Source organism: Dromiciops gliroides, chromosome 2 (genome assembly GCF_019393635.1).
Source record: "Dromiciops gliroides isolate mDroGli1 chromosome 2, mDroGli1.pri, whole genome shotgun sequence".
NCBI lineage: Eukaryota > Metazoa > Chordata > Mammalia > Microbiotheria > Microbiotheriidae > Dromiciops > Dromiciops gliroides.
The window spans coordinates 545,597,752-545,621,925 of NC_057862.1; the positions used below are offsets into that span (position 1 = coordinate 545,597,752).

The 24,174-nt window shown below is 41.7% G+C and overlaps 1 protein-coding gene across 4 annotated transcripts in view; it reads right to left on the reverse strand.

The window, feature by feature from the left end:
- Window positions 1–854: 854 nt before the first annotated feature.
- Window positions 855–24,174, reverse strand: part of EXTL3 (exostosin like glycosyltransferase 3) — a 103,928-nt gene continuing 80,608 nt past the window's right edge. For all 4 annotated transcript variants that reach the window (XM_043982990.1, XM_043982989.1, XM_043982992.1 and 1 more), the window contains 3 exons: window positions 21,606–21,750; window positions 12,275–12,403; window positions 855–4,033 (listed from right to left, as the gene is read on the reverse strand). In XM_043982990.1, coding sequence (XP_043838925.1) covers window positions 3,824–4,033; window positions 12,275–12,403; window positions 21,606–21,750 — 484 coding nt within the window. In that variant the 3' untranslated portion in view covers window positions 855–3,823. The remainder of the gene's footprint in view (window positions 4,034–12,274; window positions 12,404–21,605; window positions 21,751–24,174) is intronic.

The following is a 24,174-nucleotide window of genomic DNA, read 5'->3' on the forward strand; positions in this document are numbered from 1 at the left end:
AGAGGTGGAAAGGACCTGTGTCCATCTAGTTCAATCTCTCATTTTACAAATGAGGACAGTGAGTCTGAGAGAGAGGTAAAGTGACTTGCCCAAGGAAGGTCACACATAGTAAGCAGCAGAGGTAGGATTTGCAGCCAACTGCCCTGACTCCAACTCCATTCCACTCTCCATTGTACCACGCCCATTATTCACTCTCAGCTTTTTTCTCCAATCCCATTCACAAATCACTATAAACCCAAACACATCATCAGTGTCTTTGGCTCAGGCTTCCTCTGCCTTGATTGCTGGCTTTCGATGTCCCCCACAGGAACTCTGGGATCTGCAGGTATTACCAGGAAACAGCTTCGAGAGACCCGATGGAGCTCAATATCAATGAGTGCATTCATGCAGCCGTTGTCATCAATGAGATGAAAATCAAGTGGGGCCTTTGTAAAGACCATTGTGTCTCCACAGACAAACACACCAACCTCTTTAAATCTGGCCCGAAACTCTATTTCTACAAGTAAAACTGAGACCCCCGGGAAGGGAAGGGCTTTTCTGGGAGCACTCGGCCCAGATGGGGCGACCCTGGCCTCCTAAGTGGATACGAGGCCAGTTGCTTGTGTGCCCACTTTGCTAACTTCCCTAATGGCCGCCCAAGGCCAGACCTACAAGTTTTTAGAACTGAACCATGTCATAGGTTCACAGTTCTAAGCCAGACACAGTTTGCAATTCTGTCCCCAGCCCTCCTCTCCATTAGTGACCTCGGACCAGCAATTCACTGTTCTTCTTGGGACTTGCATCTTTTGGCAGACCCCAAAAGGGAACACGCTTTTTTCTCTTCAGGGGCAAATCATACACCAGTGCCAGGCCACTTGAATTAAATTCTCCATTTATTTTGTCCTTTTACAAAATCCAACACGGGATCATTGTGCTCATGATTGTGGAGGGGCATGTGTGGAAAGGGGGGGTCTCCCCTCTCCCTTTAAAAGACAGTCATTGCAGACCAGGAGCAGCTCCTTGAGCAGTGGTACCATGGTCATGGGGAATCAGACCAGAAAAGGGACCATACCACCCTCCTTAGTGGACCTCAGTGTGAGGCACGGTGATCAGGCTGTGGGATGAAGTCCTGGTCACACAGGATGGAGAAGCACAGAATGGCCCCCTGGGGGGGGGGCAGAGGAAGGACGACCACAGCCCAGGGTGGGCTACTCACATGGGCTGAGAAGCAAACTTGCCAGTGAAATACTGAGGGTGTTTCTAGGTCCCTGTGGCACAGGTTAGGGGTCAAGACAAAGCTGTGCCCTTTCTTAAATAGTAGAGTCAAGGACATTCATACCTCGAGAGATCCAAATTCTTCTTTTGTTCAGACAAGATAGATACATGAGAAGATGCAAATGACGTTAGGATATCCCCACAGGAGGAAGTGGAACCCGGGCTACTGAGTTTCTAATCCTACTAAACACTTCTTCAATCCCTGACCCTTTCCAAAAGGATACATTGCTCTTTGGGGTCTGAAACAATCCAAGATGCCAGTGTTGACCTCTCTGTCAGTTCAGGCAGTGGGTCTCTCCTCTCAGCACATGGGGCCATGTTAATAGAGCCTTTGAGGTTCAGTCAACCCTTGTAGATCTGGATGTCTGTCCTTGGCTTCCCTCTGACTTGTCTTACCCACTCTGCCCCATCCTCCCCTCTCCCTTCCAAAATGGGCAACAACAAAAATTCTCATGGCAGCCATTATGCCCTCAGCCTGTTGGGGCTGCCCCTGGATTCTGGGTATGGTAGTTTGTGACCTGTCAAAATGGATGCCCTTCTTAAAGGTAAACCTAATGGACTGGGTGATTCCTTCCTGTTATCAACCAATGCATGAGCCCCTCACATGTAAAAGAAAGCAGCAGCAGCCACGTATCACACAACTCAAAATGCCACACTCTCCAGCTTTCCCGAGGCAGGAAGGCTGTAGCTGCATGAAGTAAAGTAAGAAACTAGGGGGAGAGGAACCAGGGAGTCTGGAACAGGAGGAGAATGCAGCTGACCTCACTCCTGGCTGGGCTGCTGGGACAAGAGGTGCTGGGGTGAGCCTTTGGAGGGAAGCACTGAAATCCCAGGAGCATCCCTGCTGGGGTGACAGGCACACAAAGGCACTGGTCCCCAGCTGCCTCTGAAAGGAGCTGCCTGAAAGAAAGGCAGCTCAAGCCTATGTGGGGCAGGCTGCAGATGGGGTGGGGGGGGGAGGGAGGGTGTCCCAGTTTCAGGAAGACCCTTCAGGAGGTTACAGGAAGTGCAGGTGGACAGAGGTGAAGGTGCTCAGTGGAAACAAGGGACAGTGCTGGGGAACTAGTTTAAGGCATGTACATGACTGGAGCGCTGAGCCAGATTCAAGCTTCCTGTTCAGCTGCCTTGGGCCACGTGGCCTAGGTCTGGATAAATGTTAGATATCATAAGTTGAGTCCCTAAGAAATTGTGCCCAGCTCCCAACCCCCTCAGACTGGTTTATTTCAGGCTTGGCCCAGGTCTGGACTTGAGGGCTGGTGGTAGTAATGTGGGTCTACATCACTGCTTTGGAAAACCTGAGGAAGAGAGGGATGGAGGTCAGGTCAGTTATAAGGCAGCCCTTGGAATCTCAAATGTATCCAGAATGCTCCCCATTCCTTCTTAGTGTTCCTTCCAAGTTTGGTCTCCTTCAGAGTTAATAGAATGCAAATGATTGAAATGCCCATAGGCCACACATAATCAATAATCCATTCAGGAAAGGAAGACCAATTTCACCAGAGTATCGGTCCCATTTCTCCACTTCTCGCTGTGGGACACCCCGGCCAGCCGGGGTATAGAAGGGAGGCCCCCGACTCAGATTAGTTGAGTCATCCAAAAAAACCCTTCAGATGCACCTGGCAGCTGAAATGATCAGTTTTCCCTTTCTCTCATCCCAAAATGCAAGACTGCGGGTGATTCTGAAGGCAACGGACAACAGTCAAATGATAAGAGGTTCTAGACGCTGAGGCAGGAGAAAGATGTTTGGGAGGGCCAGCTCAGCTGGGCTGCAGGTTACTGCTCCTCCCTGTGTTCAGTCTTGGCTTAGACAGTGGAAAGGGAAGGGGGCATGGGCCCGGGCATGGGCAGTGATGAGGAAAACCCCATTCCCTAACTTGTTTCAACATAGATATCCCTAGGGAATGAGGGAGGATGTCTGAGGTGGGAGAGAGGATGCACGGTTGGGAACCAACTCCATCCAAGTGAAGAAGAGGTCTCTGAAGCTTGCAATTTCTCACGCAGTGAGACAGGCAAAAAATTCAGTCCCCAAAGATATATCCATATATGTATGTGTGTGTGTGTATGTGTGTGTGTGTGTGTGTGTCTGTCTGTGTGCAAACGTACATATATATATATATATATATATATGTATGTGTGTGTATATATATATATGTATATAAAAGCCCTGGGAGGCAAACCTGAAACACTTTCTTTTTAAATAATAATAATAGTCATTATTATTATTATAATAAAAACCACAAACCAGTTGTCCTGGACTAATGTACTCAGTGAGTGACTATCCCGAGTCCCCATGGTCCTTAGTGTAAGCTACTGAATATCTTGTTGGTGGAACCCTGGCATCTCTTGACCAAAGCTCTAGCAGAGAGCAGCCCAGAATTTGCATGTGCCTGGGCAGGACTGGCTTCAAGACTGAAGGTAGATGTTCCCTTCCACTCTTGCTGGGCCCCGTCCTCAGCAATGGCCAGTCTGGACCACCCAGCTGGTGGATGTCCACAAGGCTTCCTAACCCTCCGGCCCACAGGTGTCATCTCCCTTACTCCGCACGATCTGATTGCTGACCCCCAAGGTGCCTCTAAATGAACTTGAAGCACTTGGTCTTGTCATGGGGTAGGCGGGTCTTGAAGAGGACGGAGTCCACCCTGAACTGTGTGTATAGCAGGGGCATGTAGCCATACACCTTGACAAAGAAGTTGATGCACTTGTGCCGCTCGTGGAAATGAGAGTCATCATGGGACAATGCCTGGGGGCACCCTGGGCATCGGAATGTCCATCTCGAGGTCACCTGGGGGCAGAAGGAGAAGACCACAGATTTCAGTTTAAATCACCTATCCCCCAACCAAGGGTTTTCCTACAATGCCCTTTCTCTGCCTCTGTGTGTGTCTGGAGCTCTCCTGTATGGCCCATCACATAATCATCTAATGCATGGGGGTGGGCACTGCCTACTGATCCCACCAAGACCCCTGGAGCCAGAAGCAGATCCTGCCTTCGAGTCCTGGTCTGTTGCTTACTAATACAGCTTAGCACCATTCAGGCTTATGGGAGCACAGAGTAGGTACAGGCTGCTTAACACCCCCCCCACCCCCCGCAGAGACAGGCAGCTCCCCAGCCTGCCCAAGACCCCAGGAAATTCAAGGTCAGCCTCTACCACATCCCAGCAGGGGAAGCCTGCACAAGCCACAGCCTCTCAGTCCCTGGACATTTCTAGAAACAGAAGCTGTGGAGAAAGTGCCTGCCCACCCTCAGAGCTCCCGCCACAAAGCATCACGTTCTGTAGCACCATGGAGGTTTCTTTCAAAGCTCCTTCCTCCTAATGAAGTGCTGCGACCATTATCCTCCCCATTCCACAGATGGGGTAACTCAGCTTCTCAGGGGCTGAGGGACTTGCTCCAGGTCACCCAACCAAGAAAAATCAGATGCAGGGCTAGACCCCAAATCTCTCCTGTCTCTCTGTTCAGAGTCCTTTTCACTGCCTCTAGCCTCAGTTTCTTCATCTGTAAGAGAACACTCTCCTTAACTCACCCGACATTGGGATCTGCAGAAGCTGACTGTGAGTCAACAGTGAAAATGGCTTACATTTTTGTTATCTTTTTTTTTTTTTTTGGCGGGGCAGTGGGAGTTAAGTGACTTGCCCAAGGTCACACAGCTAGTAAGTGTCAAGTGTCTGAGGCCGGATTTGAACTCAGGAACTCCTGAATCCAGGGCAGGTGCTTTATCCCCTGGGCCACCTAGCCGCCCCCAAAAATGGCTTACATTTTTACAAGACTTTTCAGTTCCAAAGCACCAGCACACTCGAGCCTCACGCAGCTAAAAAGCGTTCTAGAAATGCAAGCCATCCTCATTATTACTTTTGCCGGCCAACAAGGTCACCTTCTTGAGGACCTGCTCCCAGGGGCCCAATCCAGCTGCTCCCTTCTGATGTGGAAATCTACTGTGTTCATCAGGCTCGCCTGATAAGAAGAGTCCCTTCCAGGAGCTCAGCTCCAGGCTCATTAGAAGCTTATGTAAGAACCCTCCAGTTTTAGTCAACAATGAGCTGTGGGTGTCTTCACTGGCTCCCCTGCAGCTCCTTCCTCAATTAAAAAAGGAACTCAAGCATTGAGATAAGGGAAGCCAGAATCAAGCACACATGAATCCACCCTGCATTTCTCTCTGCTGCCTCTTAGTCTCACCTCGTCTTCCTGGATAGCCAGCATTTAACCACAGGCAAAAAGCCACCCCAAGCATACGACCCCACTAGACACAAAAAACCCTCTCCCTGGAGGTTCTGCGATCACGGATGGACACAGTTGCCAGGAAGCATCAGGCTATTTAGTTTAACAATGGCTTTTAAATTCCTCGTCGATGTAAGAAACCCAGAGAGTGAGAGGCAAGATGCTGTCCGTACATCGGCTGCCTAACCATTCCTAGCTCTTTTAGGTGTCCTGCCTGAGGTCATGGGGTCCTCCATCCTGAATGGCACCCTCTTCAGCTATGAATTCCTAAGGTTTTAATGAAGGTAGCCAATGTAACAACAGTGCGATTAGGCCCCATAGCTCTGGTGGGGGCTAGGATGGAAGATGACGGGAGGGTATGGAAAACAAGCAGGAGAAGGAAGGCAGACCTGTTATGAGACATCTGATTTGGGGAATATAGTTTTATCACTTTGAGATGAAATGAAAAGAGGAACAAAGCTAAGAACTAGCTGACACCTGGCTCTGAGGTCTAGTGCAGTCATTTGCTAGGAGCACGACAGGAGGCAACTCACTAAGACTCTCCAGCTGCAGAGCAGACACATCTCTATGGGTGGGAAAACTCCCTATGTTGGGGAAATCACAGTCTAGCTAAAAAACACACACATACTTTAAGTACATTACTCAATTTCCTCATAGTTAAAATGGGCCTAAGAATGTCTGCTTCTTTCTATCATGCAAAAAAGTCCAGGAATCAGTCACATAAGTACTACATACACATGAACTCACAAAATTGTTGTGATAACAAAATGAGGTAAAGGGCTATGGGACTGTGCATACCCTTTGACCCAGTGATACCATTACTTGGTCTGTATCCTAAAGAGATCACAGAAAAGGGAAAAGGACCCACATGTACAAAAATGTTTATAGCAGCTCTCTTTGTGGCAGCAAAGAATTGGAAATTGAGGGGCTGCCCATCAACTGGGGAATGGCTGAACAAGTTGTGGTACATGAATGTAATGGAATACTATTGTGCTGTAAGAAATGATGAGCGGGGGCAGCTGGGTGGCACAGTGGATAAAGCACGGGCCCTGGATTCAGGAGGACCTAAGTTCAAATCTGGCCTCAGACACTTGACACTTACTAGCTGTGTGACCTTGGGCAGGTCACTTAATGCCCACTGCCCCGCAAAAAACAAAAGAAATGATGAGCAGGCAGATTTCAGAAAAACCTGGAAAGACTTAACTGGACTGATGCTGAGTGAAGTGAGCAGAACCAGGAGAACACTGTACACAGTAACAGCAACATTGTGTGATGATCAACTGAGATAGACTTGGCTCTTCTCAGAAGTGCAATGATCTGTGATAAAATAATGGAATTTGGCAGAAGCCCAGGGGTCCCACCTGATTGATTTAGTATTGTTTGAGAAACCGATTTAGTACCTACTTGGGAATGATTAGACATAGGCCACACCTGGCCTACCCTGAGTGATATATACTGCTGATGTCAGCAGGGGGACCAATCTCAGCTTGAAGAACCTCCCTTTTGGGGGAGGGAGAGAAAAGGTAGAAAAGAGAACGCTGAGGCTGGGAGCTCTCCTTCCTGTCAGTGAGCTTCTGAGAGTGGACTGGAGAAGGGCTGCACAGCTGACTCCCACAGAAATTACGGACCCCAGGTGGTGAGTTAATAGAAATGAGGCCAGCTCTTTGAATTAGCTGAACTGGAAGCAAGTTTGGGGATTGAGTCAGTCTTTGCTAGAACCAGGGAGCTTACCCATTTTTCTCTTCCCCTATTCCCTTGTCACTGGCTTTATTAACTTCGCCTTTGTTATATATTTTATTCCCATTAATAAAACCTGGTTTGTTTGTGGAAAAGAGGCTGTTAATCTCCTTTCTTATTGGCCTGGGAGAAATAACTAAAAAAAAGGCAGTTTGGAAGGGAGGAAACTTTGGACCTAGTGTCCCTCATTATTTTCTGAACCCCAATATTACGGCGAGTCACCTAATTAACTCTCCCCATATTAAATTTGGCCCCTACAGTTTCAAGACAATTCCAAAGAACTCATGATGGAAAATGTTCTCCACATCCAGAAAAAAGAACTGTGGGTTCTGAATGCAGATTGAATCACACTGTTTCTACTTTTTTGTTTTTTTTTTCTTTTTTGAGGTTTTCCCTTTTGTTCTGATTCTTCTTTCACAACATGATGAATGCAGAAATGTGTTTAATATGATTGTACATATATATAGCCTATATCAGATTGCTTTCTGTCTTGGGTGGGGGGGGGGAGTGAAGAGAGGGTGGGAGAAAAATTTGGAGCTAAAAATCTTATTAAAACAAATGTTGAATACCATTTTTACATGTAACTGGAAAATAAAATAATTTTATGATAAGAAAGAAAAAGAGGGAGGGAGGAAGGAAGGACGAACAAAATGTGATAACATGTAAAAGCATTTTGTAAACTGCAAGGAAAGCATTATTACATCTTTCCAATAACAACCACCGTTCACATTTATGTATTTACATTTTGGGTTTTTTTGTTTGTTTTTTGGTGGAGCAATGGGGGTTAAGTGACTTGCCCAGGGTCACATAGCTAGTAAGTGTCAAGTGTCTGAGGACAGATTTGAACTCAGGTACTCCTGAATCCAGGGCCGGTGCTCTATCCACTGTGCCACCTAGCTGCCCCCTATGTATTCACATTTTAAGGCTGCCAAAGTACATTCCTCAACAACCCCCACATGAGGTAGGCAGTTCAAGTATTATTATTCCCATTATAGAGATGGAGAGGTCTGACAGCCTGTTTGTGGTCACAGAATGACTAAATGACTGGACTGACATTCAAGGCCATGCCTCCTAACAAGTCCTGTGCTTGCTTCACAACACAACCCTATTAATAGGTTTTGATTCTATGATATGGCATATTTTATTTTATTTTATGGCGAGGCAATGGGGGTTATTTTTCCACAATTACATATTAAAACAATTTTTAAACTTTAAGTTTTGAGTTCCAAATTCTATCCTTCCTTTCCCCCACCCTGGGTCTCCATTCTTCATCTGTGAAATGAAGGCATTGGAACTGATGACCTCTAAGGTCCTTTCCAGCTTTAAATCCATGAGTCCAAGAAAGTGGGGAGTGGAAATGAACTAAATGAATTCTAACAATCTAAGTTCTAAACCCATTTTGTGATTTGTAGGCTTGGGGAGGGGGGGAGGCACTGGTTTGAAAAAAGGTACTGATTTTAGATGGGCCCCACCCTCCTCGATTTACCTATAAGAACTGAAAAGGACTCAGAAAGAAATTGTTTTTTTTCTATTCCTAAGAAGCATCTCCTTCAGTAGCACATCTGGGCATACAGAACCCCTGGTTTCTCCAAGGCTAAGAAAGCAGAGTATAATCTCAGCCAAGAGGGAAAGGCTTCAAAAGCATGGTCTCAGTCATGGACGGCGTATCTGTCATCAGAGGGCCAGCTTCCCTAATTCCAGAGGGGCTCTTCCCCACAGTGGCTGCAGAAAGAGGCATTTTTCAGCCAAAACAACTCTTAAAGATTGTCAACTAGACTGTGGTATGGTTGTGTACAGCAGTGGGGAGGGTAACCACAACCAGAGAAATGATGGATCTTTCAAAGTACTCAAGAATCACATAAGCCACTTCTGAATTAACTCAATTTCTCAACAGAGAGGCAGAAAGGCTAACATATGAAGCTAAGGAAAAGAGAAAGGAACAAACATTTATATAGTACCTACTATGTGCCTGGTCCTGTGTTAAGTGCTTTACAAATATTATCTCATGTGATCCTCATGACCACCCTGGGAGGTAAAAGCTATTACAATTCCTATCTGACAACTTGCCCAGGGTTACACAGCTAATAAGTGTCTGGAGCTGATTTGAACTCTAGGCCCAACACTCCTGTCCACGGCGCCCCCTAGCTGCACCTAGCCATGTTTATATAATATACTACCATGAATATCTGTGTTCTCTCGGAGGGGACAGTTGGCCCAAGCAAATGCAAAATTGTAGAAAATTATCCTGGAAGGTAGTCTGATGGTAGGAATGGATGAAGTCCTGAGTTTGGAGTCAGGCAAGACCCGGAACCAAATCCCAGCTTGGACTGTTTTCACCCATTTCTCCATCTCTACAACAGGGATAAACCCACCTCCCAGGGCTGTTGTGAGGCCAGCTAATGTTCCACCACAGCTGCCACGGCCGTGCAGCGGATGCAGGTGACAAACAGGCAAGCATGGATCATGACAAATCTTGCGATTCAATGGTCACACTGATTTTCTAGCCTATTACTCAGCAGGGGCAGTATCTTGGTGAAAACTCCTTCCCTGAGTTATGTTTATTGTCATGGTGATGCTTTAGTGGCTTTTCTTCTTTTTCCCCTTCTGGTTTCATAACTGTCACGCAATCATGAAAAGATGAATTCTTATCTCATTTAACTAATCTGCTTTCATTTTAAACACTTATATTTCTTTGCATATTTTACTTTTTACATGGACAAATACTAATTGTGAATGTTCATATAATTTTCCTGATTCTTATATTCAAACGATAAACTGAAATATGAGTTACTTCAAAAAAAAAAGGCAAGGGAAAAAAATCTATATGATGTCCATCAATACTTTGGGCCAAGCCCTGGGTCAAGTTATTATGTCACTGAAAAGCTTGGTGAGCCATTATCTTTTAACCTATTAGCAAAATGTCCCTGGGGTGTGTATACATCATGGCCAAAGCCCAGGAATTAGTGATGTAAGGAAAAAAAACAAAGGAAGAACTGAAAAGGGGCAGCATTATTGTACCAGCCATTTTGTTATCTTCTGAACAGTAAAGATCTTTGCCTCTAAACAAAGGAAAAAATAAAAGGCTACTATTTACTTGCTCACCTCACTACCACACTTTGAAATTTTAACTTTTCAAGAGAAAGAATCTGGGAGCACAACAGGAAACTAAATGTCAATCACCACAACAGTATGGGGCCATGAGACAAGAACCAGTTGATGGATTCGGTCATGACACATGTATGTATATATCCATTTCCATTACAGCTAAACACGGAACAGTTGCTAATTGTCAATAAGAGGTACCCACACATCAATCTGAGTCTGTGTACCAATGCAGGGTTGCAAAAACAGAAACCAATGTTTAAATCTGACAAGAGGGGAGAAAAAGCAAGAACGAAGAAGGTTAGAAGAGCAAGCCATGGTGAGTACCCAGAAGTCCACAGGACGGGGTGAGTCCAAAAGCACCTGTGTCAAGGGCTTTCTCAGGCTTAGAGAAGGACCCAGCTTTAAGTGAGCAACTGCACCGAGCCAAACTTCCTCTTGCTCAGTCCAAGCCAGGCACAGAACTAAACTGCTGCTTGCCTAGAAATTCTATTCTACCACTACCAATGCTAATGAACACAACAGGGAGAGAATAATTAGAAAATTAATAAATCAGCATTCTTTATAGTTAAGTGAAAAATAATCATTTGCTAGCACCAGTTTTAAGATTCATTTACATGTATGTCTAATATAAAAGCATATATGTGTATATATACATACACATACATATACACACATATCTATAAGAAAATACTGACTTAGCTTGGGCTCCTTCTTGGAAATGTAAGCTACACAATATTCACACATGTTCTCATTTACTATGGGGCACTAATGATTTGAACTAGGACACAACTGACAACAGCTGGTATTTACACAGTGCTTAAAAGGTTTGCAAAGCACTTTGTACATATTACCTCATTTAGCTTCACAATGACCTTGTGGTGCTGTTATCATTATCTTCATTTTATAGATGGGGAAACTGAAGCCAATATAGGTTAAACTTGCCTAAGGTCGAAAAGCTAGTAAGTATCTGAGGCAAGGCTGTAACTCAAGTCTTTCTGATTTCAATTTTCATGCCCTATGTACCACCTTGCTGCTTTGAAATAAAAGAATGTACAATCTTGATAAGAAGTAAACACAGGACTCTGATAAATCTGCTCATTTTCCTGCCCAAGCGAGGAGATAAGAGACATAGTCTTTAATTTCTCCAAGATGCAGATAACTCTCTAGACTATAAGTTATAGATAGGCTGTATAGTTGCATATGGTTGTTGTATGTCATTATAGATAGCTCTGCCTGGGTGGAAGGAGTGAGTGTACCTCCATTGCCGAATTCACAAACCCTTGATGTACCAACAAGAAAACAGGTAACGTAGCAGGGAAGCAACTAGCCAGAAAGGACAGTATATTGGGGCAAACATCCAGATCAGAAAGTGCAAGATGGAAGAGGTCATAGACTCCACATTAAATTGTAAAGTTTAATCTCAAAGACCTGATCTTTGGGAACTGTTAGGCAAGCATGGCACCCTGGAAAGGAATATTCAGAGTCAACAGACTTTGGCCTAAATTCATACAATGAACAATGAGGTTGGGGTTTCCACGAACTCAAACCTCTTACTGTCTATGAGACTACCTGAGGTTCTAGCAGTCCACAGGCTCCAGCCAAACTGACTACAAACTCTAAGAATTCAGCAACTACTACATGATGAATGGGAAAGACTGGAGCCACAAATGGCATCATCTGAAGTTCAGTGGCTGGTGGCAAACCACAAAATTAACGACTTACTCAACCATTCACATGTAACTTACTCTCCCTTCATCCTATATAGAATTAAAAGCCAATATTCTTCATAACTGGCCAGATAGAAATGGCAACCAGTTGTGGGTGACTGGACTAAATGATAAGTCCAAACTCCTTCAGAAACAAAACCAACATCTGGCCCAAGTTTCCTGACTTCCAAGACTGTGCCAAGTGGAATCTAAGTGGATACCACTCATACATCTGTCCTCTCGTTTTTCTTCAGAATTCCTCACCTTGATGGGGGGTTTCCGGGTGATGTGGGAGACGAGGAAGTTCATGGCAATATCCTCACAGTTGATGTATTCATCCACCATGTCCCGGATGGCCTGAGGCATCACATAGGAGTACAGGTAGGCATAATACTGTTGGGGAACAAATCAAAGACCCTATCAGCAGCTATCCAATATTTTAGGTTAGCACATTATTTTTATGTAAAGAGAAAATATACAAGATTCTCTGCCTTCAAGAAGCTTATTATCTACATAGAGAAAGCATATACAAGAAGAATTAAATAACAAGAGCTAAATAGTAGTTCAAAAAGTAGTCACACAGACTTCCTTTCAGCTCCTCTCACGACATGATTTGTAGACCGTTCACCAACCTTAGCACCCTCCTCTACATAGGTTTCGTTTTTGTCGATGTCACTAATAAAATATGCCATTTGGAATCCAACATGCTCTAAGCCCAGCAATCTTGGTTTTTTGAGACCTCCACTCCACCCTGGCAGTCAGGTGAAGCCTATGGACTCTTTCTCAAAATAATGTTTTTAGATGCATAAATTAGATGCATAAAAATAGCACTATATGTTGAAAAAGTTATCTAGATGCATATAATAAAATACATGGCACTATAAAGAAAAATGATTATGTTGAAAAACAGTGATCTATCTATCTACCTAAGTTTATAGACCCCAGGTTATAACACCCTGCTCTTAGATCTGATCAAAACAAAGTTCAGCAAGACTATCAACTCCCTTTGATTTCTACATTATGCTTTGATGCAGATTAATTCAACAAACATTTGATAAGTACCTACTGTTGGCAAAGCACTACATAGGTGGAAGGGGGTGGGAAATTGTGATAAAAAGTTTCAAAAGAGATTATTGAGATTATACTATAGTACGTGAAGATTGTATTAATTTTCTTTCACAATCCTATCATCTTCATAATCAACTAGCACTCCCAGGTCACTGCAACTGTATTAAACCATAATCTTTCCATCCAGCTCTTAGGCAGTTGACTCTGTGAAACTAAGCGCAAGGTCTCTAAATAAGTCAATGGTGGAGATAAAAAAAGAATCTAAGAACTTGGATTTCTTGTGTCTTCTACCTAACAAGAGCTTGCTTAAATACTTTACTGCCACTACAGGCATTTCAGATTCTTAGACTCAACACCCTGGGTCAGATCCATCATCCATTTAGGCCACCTTTCTCTAACAGTGACCAGGATATATTATGGGCAAGTATGGTCACCGTCACTGATTCCAAATTCAAAAGAGCAAGGTTACATTCCAAAACATGACATATTGTCTAGGAGCTAACTATGAAACTGTCATCTGCAAAGTTATCAAAACTTCTCTGGAACCAATTTTCAATCTATACCCTATGAGCTTTCAGATAACAAGTTCTGAAAGCAACTACTCGCTGCCAAAAGGCAATAAACTCCAATAGCTTGAGAGCAGAGGAATTTGGTGGATAGCTCTGTGATTATTTTTTCTGGGCTGTATAAAATGAGATCAAATTTCCTGACCTTTATCTTTCTGAACTTTCAAAGTTCTAAACTTTAAAATGGTTTCCATTCTGCCTCATAATGTGTGTTCCATCATTTTGGCTATTCTTTTCTGGCTCATCTCCAGATTTGGTGAATCCTACTTGAACTATGGTAACTTTAAGAATCTGTGTAACTTTTTTTTTTTTGGCAAGGCAATGGGGGTTAAGTGACTTGTCCAGGGTCACACAGCTAGTAAGTGTCAAGTGTCAGAGGCCAGGTTTGAACTCAGGTCCTCCTGAATCCAGGGCCAGTGCTTTAACCACTGTGCCATCTAGCTGCCCCAAGAATCTGTGTAACTTTAAAAAAAAGGGGGGGGGGCAGCTGGGTGGTGCAGAGGATAGAGCACCAGCCCTGGATTCAGGAGGACCTGAGTTCAAATCCAGCCTCAGACACTTGACATGTACTAGCTGCGTGACCTTGGGCAAGTTACTTAACCCTCACTGCCTCCCGACATACACACACAAAAAGAATCTGTGTAACTTTGCGGAAATGTTGAACAACAGCTGATATTTGGTATCTTATACCCTTTCTGATGATTTTTGCTGGCCTTTTTGGCCTCAGCAGCATACACTTGGCAAATTTCTTCAGAGAATAGTCAATAATGACTCCAAGCCCTTTTCTGAGTCATCGCTGTTAGCTTGGAGTACCTCTTCCTATAAAAATAACTCATGTTTTTTACATGCATACCACTTGCCCAAAATGAAGCTTATATGTCCCTTGTCTACCCACTCTGATAGCCTCATGAGATCATCTTACACTTGCTCTTCATCAACTTGGTGTTTTCCAATGCCCCAGAAGGGCTTCATGTAGAGTTTACAAAAACATGAAGATTGTACTATCCATTTTCTCTTTAATATAATTTGTAAAATATTAAACAAAACTGGCCCCAACAATATGGAATTATGCTAAGAAAGTGACTAAAACATTCATATCCTTTGATCCAGAGATCCTATAGCTATACATATATTCCAAGGAAGTCAAATATAGAAAACCCCACAAAAACCAAAACAGTGAAAGCAAAGAACTGGAAACAATGACAATTTCACCTAATTAATCAATATCTTCAATGTTATTTCAACTAAATTACCAAGAAATTACTTTACTGAGTTAGAAAGAATAATAAAAAAGTTCATTGGGAAGAACAAAAGGTCAGGAATTTCAAAGAAACTGGGGAAAAAGATGTAAAGGAGGTAGATTCAGTAGTATCAGTCTTTAAAACTATAAGGTGGAGCAGCTAGGTGGTGCAGTGAATAGCACACTTGCCCTGGAGTCAGGAAGACCTGAGTTCAAATCCTAGCTGTGTGACCCTGGGCAAGTCACTTAAACCCAATTGCCTTATCAAAAACAAACAAACAAACAAACAAACAAACAAACAAACACTGTAAGGCAAGAGTATTGTTGGAACATAAAATGGGTAATTTTGATTACTTCAAATTAAAATTCTCATATAGATAAAACCTAGGTACTAAAGAATAGAAGGGGGCAGCTAGGTGGCACAGTGGATAAAGCAATGGCCCTGAATTCAGGAGGACCTGAGTTCAAATTCGGCCTCAGACACTTGACACTCACTAGCTGCATGACCCTGGGCAAGTCACTTAACCCTCATTACCCCGCAACAAACAAACAAACAAAAAAGAATAGAAGGAATGCAGAAAATTGGGAGAAATTTTTTCAGACAATCTCTCAGGTAGGATGTGATTGGGTTGCTGTGGTGTAGGAAATGATGAGCTGGTTTATTCAGAAAAATATGGAAAGACTTGGACTTATGAAGGAAAAGTGTATCTATCTTCAGAGAAACAGATGACAGATGCAAATAAGCATAGTATGATCTTAGATATCTGTGGATGAGTGTATATGTATATGTTTATAGATATTTATGTATGATACACACACATATACTTAATTGTAGCCTTTTGGGGGTGGGCAAAAAATAAAGTAAAAAGTGCACAGCAGAGAACAAAAAAAAACCAACAAGGAAGCAGAGAAAAGCTGGGCAGCTTCAAAAACAATGAGTAGTACTTATTATATAGGTTTTCTTGAAATAGTAATTTATTGTTTTATATTGAATCCTTTCATGCTCTGCTGTGTTTGAAATAAATTTTTAAATATACCAAAAACAAAACACCCCTCCCCCAAAACCTAGAAAACAAAATAAATGTCCACTGACTATCAAATGACTAAATAAATGATGGTACATTGATGTAATGGAATATTACTGTGCTATAAGAAACAATGAACATTTAATTTGCTTACTCAGTGTCATACCAATCAAACTACCAAAGAGTTATATCATAGAGCTAGAAAAAATAATATCAAAATTCATCTACAAGAACAAAAGGTCAAGAATATGAAGGGAATCAATGGAAAAATGTGACAGGAGCTTAAAGAATAAATCTCAAACTATACTACATAGCAATAATACCCCCAAACAATCTGGTACTGGCTAAGAAATAGAGTGGTGGATCAATGGAACAGACTCATATACGGAAGCAAATGAACATAACAATAATAGTGTTTGCTAAATTCAAAGATCCCAGCTACTGGGGCAAAAACTCACTACCTGAGAAAAACTGCTGGGAAAACTGGAAAGCAGTGTGGCAGAAAGTAGGCACAGGCCAACATCTTATACTGTATACCAAGATAAGGTTAAAACAGGTACGTGATTTTAGACATAAAGGGTGATGTTCACAAGCAGATTAGGAGAACATAGAAAAATTAACTGTCAGATCTATGGATAACATGACATGACCAAGCAAGAGAAAATGAAGATCACAGAAAGTGGCTAATTTTGATTGCATTAAATTAAAAAGATTTTGCATAAATAAAACCAATGTAGCCAAAACTAGAAGGAAAGCAAGAAATCAGGGGGAAAAATCTTACTGCAAGTTTCTCTCATACAGGTCCCATTTTTTAAAGATATAGGGAATGGAGCCAAATTTGCAAAAAGAGCCATTCCCAATTGATAGAGGGTCAAAGGATATTACCAGGCAGTTTTCACAGAAAGAAATCAAAGCTAATAGAGAATGCAAATTAAAAGAACTCTGGGGTACCACCTTGCACATATCAAATTGGCTAACATGACAGAAAAAGAAAATAATAAATGCTGGAAGGGATGTGGGAAAATAGGTACACTAATGCAATGTTGGTGGAGCTATGAACTGGTCCTACCCTTCTGTAGAACAACTTGGAATTATGCTCAGAGGGCTATAAAACTGGGCATGTCCTTTAAACCAGCAATATCGTTATTAGGTTTGTACCTCAAAGAGATCAAAGAAAGGGGCAGCTAGGTGGCGCAGTGGATAGAGCATCGGCCCTGGAGTCAGGAGGACCTGAGTTCAAATCCGACCTCAGACACTTAACACTAGCTGTGTGACCCTGGGCAAGTCACTTAACCCCAATTGCCTCACCAAAAAAAAAGAGATCAAAGAAAAAGGAAAAAGACCTATATGTAAAAACAATATTTATAGCAGCTCTTTCTGGAAACTAAGTGGATGCCTATTACTTGGAAAATGGCTAAACAAACTGTGGCATATAGACATGATAAAATAATATTGTGCTAGAAGAAATGACAAAGGGTATGGTTTAAAAAAATCTAGGAATACTCATATGAGCTAATGCAAAGTGAAATGAGCAGATCTTGGAGAACACTGTAAAAAGTCACAGCAATGGTGTAATGATAAATCAAATGTGAAAGACTTAGCTACTCTGATCTATATCAAAGCTTCTTAAAATGTGGGTCGCAACCCCATATGGGGTCACATAACTGAATGTGGGGGGGTCATGAAAAATTTGGCAACAGTAAAAAGTTATGCTTACCTATTTTATATATCTATATATCTGGGGTTGCATAAAAATTTCTTGGGCAAAAAGTGGTTGTGAGTGGAAAAAGTTTAATAAGCACTGATCATAGTTTTGAGTTCCAAATTTTATCCCTTCCTCCCCTCCCCCCTTCCTGAGGCAGTAAGCAATCAGATATGAGTTATACATGTGCACCTATGTAAAACATTACCATATTAGTCATTTTGTACAAGAAAACTTGAATAAAAGAAAAAATGAAAGAAATAAAGTGATAAAGAAAAAAAGAAAAAGAAAAAAAGAAGCCCTGATCTATGCAATAATCCACAACAATTCCAAAGGATGCATGATGAAATATGCTACCCACCAACAGAAAGAATAGATTCTGAATCCAGATTGAAGCATTTTTTTCACTTACTTTATTTTTCTTGCTTTCCCCACCACAATATGGCTAATGTGGAAATATACTTTACATGACTTCATACATATATGGCTATCCTATTTCTCAATGGATGAGGGAAGGGGTAAAGAGAAGGAGAATTTGGAATGGAAAATACAATCTTTTTTTTTTTTTTTTTTTTTTTTTTAGTGAGGCAATTGGGGTTAAGTGACTTGCCCAGGGTCACACAGCTAGTAAGTGTTAAGTGTCTGAGGCCGGACTTGAACTCAGGTACTCCTGAATCCAGGGCCGATGCTTTATCCACTGCACCACCTAGCCGCCCCATATACAATCTTTTTAAAAGGAAACATTTTTACACGAAATATACAGAGAAGCATGGAAAGACTTATGTGAACTGATGAATGGTATTAAAGAGATCCCCTGAACTTGTCTTTTTGAGTTGCCATATTTTTCAGAAACACTGGACTGAGCATGCGGGATGCCCTGAATGTGTTAAGGACAAAGCTCCCCCTGAACTGACATAATTTGTTGTTGTACCCTAAGCTGGCCTCCCTGTGTGTCCTTGGGAGGCAAACCACATGCCAGCCGTCTGTGCCAGGCTGGGATACTGCTTGTGCAGCTGGGCTCTTCTGTAGATAAGGGGACCCTCCTATCTTCATAGTCTAGCAGTTCCCAAGGGAAAAGAATGAGGCTTTTGCCATCACCCTGCTCCTCCCTGTGGGGAATGGCTTTGGTGTTCTATGCCTCTGATGCACTGTTCCCCCTCCCATGTTATGCCCCTTCTTGGTATCCTCTCCTCCCTTTGTCCTGCTATTATAAAAGTGTAAACTTCTGTAAAAACTTTGAGCCCACTGAGTTCCCATGCATGTTTATTTCTCTTATAATAAACCTGGTTTTCACATAAATCTCATGATGTTGTGATTGCCTGTTGACAATGGCAAAGTAAGCAGAACCAAGAAAACAATATACACACAATGCCAACAATGTATATGGCAAGAACAACAGCCACAAAAAAACAAAAACTAAATACTGTGTTAATTATTAATGACCAAGTTTGGCTCTGAAGAGGATCTAAGAACATATAACCCTTCTTTTCAGATGTCCAAATTATCATGGGCATGGAATACTGTATATTATAGAGCTTCATAGATATGTTGGTTATAGTTTTGCTGATCTGCTTGTCTTTTCTCTATTTTTATTCTCTTTGTAATAAAAAAGCCTCGGGGAAGAGAGAGGAGGAAAGATATATTTGGAAATAGTGTGATATTAAAAAAGGAAATAATACAATCATTTTAGAAAAAAATGAGCACTGTGTGATTATAATGCTCAAAGCTGGCCTAGAAGAAAATAACCCCCCCTCCTTTTTTTTTTTTAAATTCGGGGACTATAGGTGTGGGTAGCAATGTATATACATTATTGAAACCTGGTTAATTTGCTTTAGTTTTACACAATTATTTTTTTTCTTTTTTACTTTCCTTTTTATTCTTTGTTATAAAAGATGGCTCTCTAGGGAGGGGAGAAATATATTTGGAGATAAAAGCAAGGTAAAAATAAAATACATCAATAAAAAAATTTTAGGTGGATTTCAATTACAGTGCCTACTAGACATTTCTCCATCTCTATAAGTGCCTATTTATCCCTACCCTTTGCTTTCTACCTATAAGTCAATATTCTGACAAAGTAATTCCATGCTATCATTTTAAAAATAACTTTTGGTATGGAACTTTGTCAAAGTTTTTTTTAATAATAAATATTTTTATTTATAGTTTTGGGTTCCAATTTTTACCCCTCTTTCCCCCCTTCAACTCCCTTCTCCCTGAGGCAGCAAATAATCAGATATGGGTTATACATGTAAGATTATGCAAAACATTACCATATTTGTCATTTTGTACAAGGAAACTTGATTAAAAGGGAAAAAAATGAAAGAAATTGAAAAATAGCATGCTTCAGTCTGTTCCATCAATATCAGTTCTTCCTTTGGAGGTAGATAATATGTTTCATCAATAGTCCTTTGGGATTGTCTTGGATCATTGTATTGTTGTGAATAGTCAAGTCATTCACAGTTCTTCATCAAACAATATTGCTGTCTCTGTGCACAATGTTCTCTTGGTTCTGCTCACTTCATAATACATTACTTCATACATGTCTTTCCAAGCCTTTCTGAAGTCATCCTGCTTGTCATTTCTTATAGCAATTCCTTCACCATCATATACCACAGTTTGTTTAGCCATTCCCCAATTGATGAGCATTCCTTTGATTTCCAATTCTTAGCTACCACAAAAAGAGCTGCTATAAATATTTTTGTACGAATAGATCTTTTTTGGGGCAGCTAGGTGGCGGAATGGATAGAGCATTGGCCCTGGATTCAGGAGGATCTGAGTTCAAATCCGGACTCAGACACTTGACACTTACTAGCTGTGTCACCTTGGGCAAGTCACTTAACCCCAATTGTCTCACCAAAAAAAAAAAAAAAAAGAGAGATCTTTTTCTCTTTTGGGGGATGTCTTTGGGATATAAACCTAGCAGTGGTATTGCTGGATCAAAGGGTATGCACAGTTCTGTAGCCCTTTGGGCATAGTTCTAAATTGATCTCCAGAATGGTTGGATCTTTTCACAACTCTACCAACAGTGGCATCAAAGGTTTTTAAAAATCTAATTAAATTGTATTTGCTGGCTCCTCCTTGATCATGAATTTCTGTATGTCACAAAGACAAGCAAAAAAGACTTTAATTTTAGACATGATTTCTCCTAAGATATGGCCTTATGTTCAATGATCCTATCCTATTTTATTATAGATTTCACTAGCTTGCCTTATAAAGAAGTAAACCCCACTGGGTCTAAGGTTCTCAGGGACTCCTCTGGAACCCTTCCTGATATGGGATTTCACTAGTGATCATCTGTAGAATAAAGAGATAGTTTAAACTCCTGGGTATGTGCTACTTGGATCCTAACAATTTAGCTACTTTTAGCCCCAATGATAAGATTTAGAATTAGGTCTAAATCAACTTTCTCTTCAGCTTGCATTTTCAATCTGTTTCAAAAAACAATTTGGGAATTTCTCTATTGCTTTGCTTTGTAAAGTTTAAGCAACAAATTTAATTTCACTTCTCAGTCAGACAAAACAGCTGGTCTTTTAGCACCTTCCCTTTTCTTTTTTCAGTGTCTCTGCCCTCCTGGGCATTGCTAGAGCTCAGCAAGATATCAATTAATCCTATGCTAAGATATCATTAGATAATGGCTTCTAGTGTTAAACCTCCCATGTGTGTTTTCATTTTAACAGGGGGAAAAGAAATCTTCAAGATCCAAAGGAACTGATTTCTAGGATGAAATAACTATATCATTCATTAAGAAAGAACCTTTTGATCAGGGACCCTGCCAGGCCCCTTCCAGGGCTGCTTAAAATCATATTATATAGACAACTATCACTTTATAATGTAATTCCTGCTTTCTGCTATCAATTATTTTGATTTCTGGATAGAACTTTTATATTTGATCTCTTCGATTAAAACAGGTAAAGTTCATTCTGAGACGGGAAAACTGTTCAACCCTGCACAGACTGCTCACAGTTGGTTCCCCCCTCATCAATACACTTTTCCTTACCTTGTGAAAGAAGGCAGCACCTGTCAGCACCATGGATAGCTCACAGGAGTAGTTGGAGTTATAGAGCCAGGATTGATGAGGGATGTCCCAAGCATGGTATCGCCCAGGGAAACCCACAATACGATCTCGAGCTTCTCTCCATACCCTATAAAAAGGTGCGTACAGGTTAAAGTTCAACGCCTTAGAGGTCTCATGAAATATTTTAACCTTACTGCTTGTCTGATGGGCACACTAGATATTTCACCCAATCTATGTTCTAAGCCTTGCACGAAATCCCACCTTCTCTCTTAGTTTGCTGCATTTATCCTCTCCTGTGACATCTGGCTCAAATTCACAATGTGATCTCTGGGGAACAAAATTAAATCTAACGGCATTAGAGAGGCTACAGAATACAGTAGAAAGAGCACTGGCTCTAAAGTCAAGAGAGCTGGTGTTCAAATGCATTTTTGACACTTCATATGTGACCCTAGGCCTCAGTTTCCTCATTTATGAAATGAGATGATTGGACTGACCTCTGAGGTTCTTTCCTCCCGTAGAGCTATGAGTATTCATAAACATATTCACTGAGGATGTTCATTAAATACAAGGGAAAAAAATTCAGAGGCTAGACAGACCTACTTTTGGGAATGTGAGTAGAAGGAGCATGACTTCCACTTCTCAAGAATCTATCTGTTGTGGCATCAGGGCAAAGAACTGTGTAAAGACACAGCAGAATATTTGCCTGGGTTCAAAGTCATGTAGGAAGGTTTCCTACATCAGGTAGTGACAGCGCTATGGAAAGAGTCAGTTTTTTGCCCTCAGCTCAGTAAGAAACTATAAGCCTATATGATAATTAATTAGGAAAAGAGTCATTACTATACAAATGATAAATCAGAGAATTATCCCTCTGTTACCATCTTTAGGGAGGTTTTACAATATTGTACTAAAATACTGTACTTTGAGGCAAGGTAGACCAAAGGATGTTTGTTTTCCCCTATCAATTCTATGACAGTGAAATTCTGTATAGTTTCCTAAGAAGGGTGGCGCAGTGGATAGAGCACCGGCCCTGGAGTCAGGAGCACCTGAGTTCAAATCTGGCCTCAGACACTTAACACTTACTAGCTGTGTGACCCGGGGCAAGTCACTTAACCCCAATTGCCTCACTTAAAAAAACAAAACAAAACAAAAAATAATTAAGTGGATCAGACTTGCCTTGCTGACCAAAACCATAAAGTTCATTCTTCTGTTCAAGATTTGACCAGTTAAATTCAGGGCCACACAAATTATATACAGGCCCTAATGTTTTAAAAAAAAAAAAAAAGGTTGACAGTAAAGATTTCAACAATAACTTGATTAAAGAGGCACACTCCATATTAACTAGGTTGGATTCCAGCAGATTTGAGCAGGGAAAACAACTAGTAGTATAACTGAAAATAAAATACATACGGGGCAGCTAGGTGGTGCAGTAGATAAAGCACTGGCCCTGGATTCAGGAGTACCTGAGTTCAAATCCGGCCTCAGACACTTGACACTTAACTAGCTGTGTGACCCTGGGCAAGTCACTTAACCCTCATTGCCCTGCCCCCCCCCAAATAATAACAATACATACAATGAGGCTTTTTTACCCTTTTAAAATACAAAAATAAGAAACCTATAACTAAATCCTTAGGGGGAGGATCCCTAGAGTATATTCACTGCCTGCTTTTGGAGAGAACAAATGATAGATGAGCCAGGGAGGTGCATCAGTTTGAGTCATAGGTGGTGGAATGGGAGAGAACAGTCTGAGTTAGACCTTCCAAAGTTCAGGCCAATAAGATGTCAATAGAACTGGAACCAGGAAAAGAACTCCTGAGACCTACCTTACATTTTCCCTCAAATTCACCTTATCCAAAGACTTCCATATTTGCATCTTTTACAATAAGTAATTTTTGTGGGTTTGGCTACACAAGTTGAATTGTTAAGAGGCCGAGTCCAAGGGCGGCCCAAATGATTCTCTTTGCCAGGGAGAGAGCTGTTGGTGCATGCCAGTCATATAGTTAAAATGTGCCGACTGCTCCTCTCTTCTGTTGGTTGCTTTGGGTGGAGCATTACAGGAGACAGCTTTTTCAGAACAGAACATAGTTTGAAGTGGAAAGCCAATTGGAATTTTAAAGAGAAAGGGTGGCAAAGGTCAGAAAAAAGTTAATACAGTCACAAACAAGTTCAACCCCATGAGGGAGCTTGATGGTGAGCTGTAACTGTAGACAGACATTATCATGTGGTATCTCATCAGCACCTTACAACCTGGGGCTCTGTTCCTCAATACCTCAATTTCTACAATTGACCACAAGGTCAAAGGTCATACATGGAATCTTTGTCTCCAATGTCATGCCAGAAGACTTTTTTTAAAAAGCAGTACCGGGGCAGCTAGGTGGCGCAGTGGATAGAGCACCAGCCCTGGAGTCAGGAGTACCTGAGTTCAAATCCGGCCTCAGACACTTAACACTTACTAGCTGTGTGACCCTGAGCAAGTCACTTAACCCCAAATTGCCTCACTAAAAAAAAAAAAAAAGCAGTACCAGGGGCAGCTAGGTGGCGCAGTGGATAGAGC